The 7,462-nt window shown below is 45.1% G+C and overlaps 1 protein-coding gene across 1 annotated transcript; it reads left to right on the forward strand.

Moving 5' to 3' along the window:
- The first annotated feature begins 1,343 nt into the window (after positions 1–1,343).
- On the forward strand, positions 1,344–2,364 carry LOC134206122 (uncharacterized). Its single transcript, XM_062681813.1, has 2 exons — positions 1,344–2,115; positions 2,172–2,364. The coding sequence occupies exons 1-2, from the start codon at positions 1,474–1,476 to the stop codon at positions 2,211–2,213; spliced, it is 684 nt and encodes a 227-aa protein (XP_062537797.1). The 5' UTR covers positions 1,344–1,473; the 3' UTR covers positions 2,214–2,364.
- The last annotated feature ends 5,098 nt before the right edge of the window (positions 2,365–7,462 follow it).

A 7,462-nucleotide genomic window follows, 5' to 3' on the forward strand; every position in this document is an offset into this window, starting at 1 on the left:
GCTGGTCCCGAACGATTGTATCATATGCGGCTTTAAAGTCGATGAATAGATGATGTGTGGGCACGTTGTATTCGCGGAATTTCTGCAGTACTTGGCGAATGGCGAACACCTGGTCCGTGGTGGAGCGTTCGCCCATAAAACCCGCCTCATACTGCCCCATAAACTGTCCTGCAATTGGTGTTAGTCGACGGCATAAAATTTGGGAGAGTACCTTGTAGGCGGCGTTCGGCAATGTGATTGCGCGGTAGTTGCTACAATCCAGCTTATCGCCCTTTTTGTAGATAGGACACACGACACCTTCCATCCACTCCTGCGGCAAAACTTCCTCCTCCCAAATCTTGGTAATGACCCAGTAATGACTGTAATGACTGAAATCCCCAAACAAACTTCAAATCAAATGCGCCAGCTTATCCAATAAGTGATTGAGCTGAAATTTTGAGAGATTGATTTTCTCACCAAAAGACACAATCCGTGGAATTCGACAACTTTTTGTTTCCTGGGCCAGTCTAGTGTATAAGTTTAAGGACACTCCTCACGGAATCCAAGTTTTAAAGTGCTCGCGTTTTCGGGGGCGCACTACTCGATACGGAGGCGGTGCACAACTGTCATTTTTGTTGATTTAGCTTTGCTGCGTCGCAGCATGCGTGAAAATATAAAAATGACAGTTGTGCGTTGCTTCTGTATCGAGTAATGTGTCCCCGAAAACGCGAGCACTTTGAATCTTGGATTCCGTTATGAGTGACCTTAAGTTGTAGTCATAAAAAGGTGCGCTTTTGAACTAATTTCTCCCGTTTTCGCTGTGTTAATTGCCCTGTGTTTGTGAAGGGCGATTCGCCGGATTTGAGCCCGAAATTTTGCCAGCTGATCGCGAAGGGGCTGAAATATACTTTTCGGCTCTGCAGCGCGGGCGTAAAAGTGATTCCAGCAAAAAAGGACCGTCATTAATCCGCCCCAAGTGGTACAAGCCAAGTGAAACTGATTGCAGCAACCTAATTGTGACTGAATCTGGTCACATATAAGTTACTGCGATCATTGTCACACAAATGTGTGTTACTCGAGGTTGGGGAGTTCCTCGAGGTCCACACGTATGAGTACTACAACGTTCAACTGAGGGACATTTTTGGCGCCAAAAGTCAATACGATCAAGGACAATTATTTTTTATTCGTACGCAGTGACCATACTCAAGAGCTGAGCAGAATAAATACGTTTGCGAACGTTTTACGTGCGCAAACATATCTATTTTGCTCGACTCTTTAGTAGTCCAATCAAATTAATGAATCTGTGCAGGAGAAAACTGAGTAAGTCATTCTATGTTTTGAATAGTCTTGCGACGTTTGTCAAAATTCGGGCCGAAGTTGCTTCGTGGAGGTGAATATTTTATACTCTGATCCCAATGATTGAAATCGTAAATATTAATCAGTTTCAAGAAGATTTGTTACTCATTTTTCTTTCGGTCAATTCAGCTAAACATCATGACGCGACCGTCCAGCAAAAAATGCATATCCGCTTCGTCGGAGAAGAAACCTCTCAATAACCTGTCCAGTAGCAAACTGCGGCCAAGTACAAGTTTTGCATCAACGTCTCCTTCGTATTCTTCTAAATTGAGTTTCAAGATCGACGATGAACTACAGCGAGGGGTTCATCGGCTGGGTCAGCTTCCATCATATCTCCGCAAGAAAGATCATCCATCCAAAGTGACCAGTAAACTGAAATCAGCTGAATCCAACGCAAAACAACCACTTGCTAGGTCCAACACCGATCCGAACGGATTTTTGAAGAAATCCACAAGGCAAGTTGCGGGCGGAGGAGTGATCAAAGAAAGGTCAGTTCGTTCGAACAAGATCTTAGAACGGGCAGTTGACATTATGAATTACAATCAAGTTGAATCGAGTATGCAGACGGAGTGTCCATTTTTCAAGAGCCGTATTTTCCGGTTCCCAGCTCTCCAAGCGAGCCTGTTGCTAGAGAAAGATATCGAGTTGGATAGGTTGCGCGATAAAATTCGGTATTTTCAGGAGAAGTATAATGCATATTGTGAGAGGCGCAGGTTGCAGGAGAGCCGTATCCTAATCTTACAAACCGAATTGGCTAGCAAGGATGAGGTGATTAAGAAGGTAGGTGTCCGTTATCAGCTGCAGATAACGATTTACATTTGGTGACTATGTTACAGCTTCAAACGACTTTAAAAACTAAACATGCACTATTGGTATGAACAAAAAATCCGACAACGTTACAGAACTGTCCCGAAATATTTGGCGAAATAGCAGAAAAGAGGCTGAAAAGCAAATTACAGCGACATCAAATATGAGAGTCACAAATAAGTGCAGATCGATGTTTTGTTAGTACTTTTGCGTCAAATATATTTTTATACTATTCCATACAATATTCAATACTTGTCGTGTTTTAATCATTGAAAAAATTCTAAAAATCATAGATTGGAACGATGCACAAACAACCTTGTCACGTGTTCGAAATTTCCATTTTTAGAATATGACCTGAATGCCGTCAAATTTGAACTATACTCACTGAATACGACTATACACGGAAACTTAATAATAATCATTACATTAGTTCACTTCACTTATGTTATCTTAACCTTCTGACTGTGCTCAAAAAAACTTACGTTGTCTGTGCTCTGGGGTCAAATTGACCCCAAATCAAAATTGCTATAACTTTTTTAATGCTTGGCCAATTTTGGATTTTTGGAGCTGTTTCGAAAGATAATTTAATCATCTTTCAGGTCGTTACCAAAGATTGACTATTGGTGGGCGGGTACATCGCGGGGAGGGGTTTTAGTGAACAAGGGTATAAAACCAGTGATTTTTCATGATTATTTTACTTATATCCGAAAATCCTACCCATTTTGAACTGCACCTTTTTTAAAAAGGTTATGCAGGAAGGCATGTACTCTGGCATGAGGCGTTGATAAGTTTAGAACTCGGCCGCCAGGTGGTAGTATATTTGAATTCATTATTTTGGACTACTCAAGATATTCCGATATATAGAATTCTCCTCAGTGTAAATATTCTCATCGCACAAATTCAAAAATTGGAAGACGTACTCATTATATTGAGCACCGCTTTGTAGTGCTAGACATCCTGAACATTGTTGCCGAATACAACTTGAGTGTAGGTATGAGGGATCTCAAGCTAAAGCAATATTTCATATATGCAAGAATATTGCAAGTCCGCTAGCGCCGCCTATTTATAAATTTCCTAATTATTCATTCCGTCACATGACAGTCCATTCCCACCAGACGAACTTTATTAAAGACGTCATCTTTACAAATTTCAAATTTGTGCGATAAGAATATTTACAATGAGGAAAATTCCATATATCAGAATTACTTGAGTAGTCTAAATTAATGAATTCAAATATACCGCCACCTAGCGACCAAGCTCTAAACTAATCAATGCCTCATATCAAAGCACACGCCTTCCTGCATAACCTTTTTGAAAAGGTGCAGTGCAAAATGGGTAGGATTTTCAGATATAAGTAAAATAAGCTTGAAAAATCACTATTTTTGTACCCTTTTTACGAAAACCCCTCCCCGCGATGTACCCGCCCACCTATAGTCAATATTTGGTAACGACCTGAAAGATGATTAAATTATCTTCCGAAACAGCCCCAAAAATCCAAAATTGGCCAAACATTAAAAAAGTTATAGCAATTTCAATTTGGGGTCAATTTGACCCCAGAGCACAGACAACGTAAGTTTTTTGAAAAAAGTAGACTGTAGCGCATATTTTCAAGATTTTTGAAGTGAATTTGCACCTAGGAGACAGATCTCGGCGAGTTTTACCAAACTACCAAAAATTAGGAGAATCGGTTGAAAATTAAAAAAATGGCAGCCACTCAAATTGGCCTGGGGTCATATTGACCCCAGAGCACAGACAAAAGGTTAATGCGTTGAGACTATTTTATAAGAATAGATTACAAAATATTCGTCATGAAGCAGTCTGGTAGCAACTTATGTGGAGGTAGAACCGGTTACAATGATATCAATCACGTAGTTTGCTACTGCTCGAAAATTACGACTCCAGTGAGCAACTATTAAAGATCATTACATTCAATGGAAATTCGTCGTGGAGAATCAGAGGATTTAAGTTTGACTTTCAGTTCTTTATCTTAGAGTGTGATTAATATTGATCCATGATTCTAATACGAGGATCAGTTATCCTATAATATGTAATGAACATTTTATTAGTTTTTAAAGAGTTCAGCTTCTACATTTGAAATTGTGGCACAATCATTGCACTGCACTTCAATTTCATCCAGTCCGCCAAAATCTTAAAGTCCAACAACCAACTAATATATGCCATCTTACTGGGCAGCTTCCAATCGATAAAATTCCACAAAAAATAATCAAACCATCCTATGCACACTCACACACATGCCACCTCTCGCTACTAGTCGCGTCCACCCAAGACTATCCCTTTCGTCTTTCGTATTTTCCTGCGCTTTCTCTATCCCTTCAGGTCCGCAATCAACTCCGCTGCCCACCCAACCACACACGTCGCGTGGTGTCCCTCCATCAGCATCACACATCCACTCTAAAACGGCCGCGCGAGGGCTCGCTCGAGAAGAAAGCTGAAATGCGCTTATATCATCCTCCAACCCTCGGAAAAACTCATACATATTTTTCTCGCCGGACCCTTGTCAGTCTTCCTATCGCAGTTGGCGTTTCGCTCTTCTTAATCACATCACCCCCGCCCCTCCGCTTTCCACACCAGAACCAGGCTGCCAACCCACCCGCCCGCTCGCGTTAGAAATGTTTTCCCGCGCGACCAAAGACGGCCAACACCGACTCCTACATGTGTGGCGCGAACGATGGTCCGTCCACCCTCCAGAAGTTCTTTCTTCTATTTCTTCTTCTTCCCTTCTTCCCTACCACCGAATGCTGCTTCTTATTCCCCATCGCATGTATGACCTGACCATCACCCAACCGAACCGACCCGTCCCGTGACCACCCCGCGTAGGTACAATATCGATCCGGGCCAGCCAGCATCATCCCGTCCCACACACACGCGGTTCCAAATCGAAAGGACAACGCCAGGATGATGACGACGACGACGACGCTTTTCTGCAAACGCGAATCTCCAGTGGCGAACAACGTCGCCGTCGTATCTCGCGTTTTCGTCCAAATCGCCCTTAGCTTTTTCTTTCTTCATGTTCGGCCTGCTTGCCTTCTCGCGTGTTGGATTGCATACACACACTTTATGGTTCCGCAGTGGTCGCAACGGTTGAAAGGGGCAAGCAATTGGTGTCGCACTTCGGAATGGACACCCACTGAAGACGAATTTGTTAAGAGCACTTAGTACTGACGGAGTCCTCTTATAGCAGTTAAGGTGTGGCTTATTTATTTATACACTCGAAGATCGCAAAAAGTGCACCAACATTTTTCAATCCACGCACTTACCTGCAATATACAATGTCCGTAAAACCCACTGCAACAGAAAGATAAAGTAGTTGCACTTTTCATATGATTCTTATAGCAATTTGGATCATAATTTGTCGAAATTGTAATATTTTTTCAATCTATTCGGGAAAATGCTGCTGTCGTTGATTTTCTATTTTTTTTAGAAATTTGGTCCTGGGGCGATTCAAATTCACTACTTTTTGATATTTCTAGACCCACCCTCCCCCCTCTGTCACACTTTTTTGTATACCCAGTATATGTACTTTTTTTTTTCTTCCTAAACAATGGAGGGGGAATCTGCTCAACAGACATCCTGGGTTGACCAGGAAGTGCGGGGTTAGGGATCACCGAGGGAGGCAGGACTACATTCCCGACCCGCTAAACCGTTTCCATTGCTGCTTCGGCGGCAGGGTAGCAGTGGGTTGTACCCACACACCTACAGTTGTGCACATGTGGTGCATGGGGAGTGTCCCTGCTTCGGCAGGGTAGCGTGTGGTCTGCTTCGGCAGTGGTGTGATTGATCTGCTCGTGCTGAGGCAGGAGTGTCGTAGCGTAATATCTGTAGGCCCAGGCAGTTACCGCTATTGACACCTCGAGGCATGGCAGCGGAGCGCCCGGGAGAGCATCCAAGTAAGACTCAAATGGAGTGAATGGTGTGCGAGCACCCAAGTCAGTCTCGCGTGGGACGAGTGCCTGTGTGAGCGATAATGAGCGAGTACGCTTAGTACTGCCAGCCCCCCCAGAAGTAGTACTGCGAGGTAGTTCCTGGAGAAACGATGGTGGAGCCCAAGGGAGTTTAGTCGGTATTACCGGTATGGTCGAGTCCGACACTCCAGTACACTTCCGTGTGGTAGTTTGGCAACTACAATGCACGTGTACTGGGTTAGTGTGTAAATGCATTCTCCCTTGTAAAAAAAAAAAACCGTTTCCATTGCCGCCAAGCCCATAGTCCCTTCGGTACAACCAGAAAGTAATGCTTCAAAGGGGGGCCAGTGCATAACGCACCCTCGAGGTTAGCTGCGTGTCCTTGCAGCACCGAACATCGTAACTCGCTTTTCTAGAAGAACACCATGGTATCGTGCCAGCGCGTTGCCGGCTTTCCAGGTGGCCTTACCACGCCCTATGTCCTCGGAAGGTGGGAAGGGTCGACTTCGCGCCTGCTTCCCTCTGCACGACTGGTATCAAGAATGATGATGCCGCGTGCACCCCAAATTGACCTTTCTGCGATAGGGCCTATTCGCCAGCACACAGAGGGACTTGCCGACGCGAGGCCTACGCCTGCCCCAGCCTTGACGAGGACCCTTTCCGTCCTCGGGCTCGGAACCCGCCCGGTTGACCGACGCCGCGAAAGCGACGATACCATGTTGTTCTTCGCGCGGCCACTTGTTCGATAAAAGGATCGAGTTCGACCACAGAGCATGACCACCGGTATGACCCATGAAGCCGACTCCGATCCCTTGGACCACCTCTTATTTGCGCCTGAACCTTGAGTCATCCTTGAGTCCACGCGCCACCTTCTGTGTAGCTCCGAGACGATTTGGGCGATAGCCGATAAAACGGCGTTCCAGCCAACTTCATCTTTACACATCCTCCGAACTAGGTTGTCCGGGGTAGTGTCCAGACCACATGTGGCAAGCATGTGGTCACGCATTGCACGAAAACGTGAGCACACGAACAACACGTGTTCCGCCGTTTCCTCTAAACCTGCGCACACCAAACACTCGGGCGAGGCCGAGCAAGCCAGCTGCGTTACCTGCACTTTGATTTTGTAGCACGCTTAAACGCCGGGCACATCGAACCCATGGGGTGCTTGCTGTTCACAGCTTTGCTGGAACAAATCAAACAATTGGGAGGGTTCGTGCAGCATTGTGCCTTATGTCCCTCCAATCCGCAGCGTCGGCAGAGATTGCTTCTGTCAGGGCCTTTGCAGTCCCATTGCTTGTGCCCCGGTTCCAGGCACTTGAAGCAAACTTCGGGTTGCTCGTATATGCGCACAGGGCATACCGACCATCCCACCTTGACGCTCCCTAACTTGACTACCT

The sequence above is a fragment of the Armigeres subalbatus genome, chromosome 1, assembly GCF_024139115.2.
Source record: "Armigeres subalbatus isolate Guangzhou_Male chromosome 1, GZ_Asu_2, whole genome shotgun sequence".
Classification (NCBI taxonomy): Eukaryota; Metazoa; Arthropoda; class Insecta; order Diptera; family Culicidae; genus Armigeres; species Armigeres subalbatus.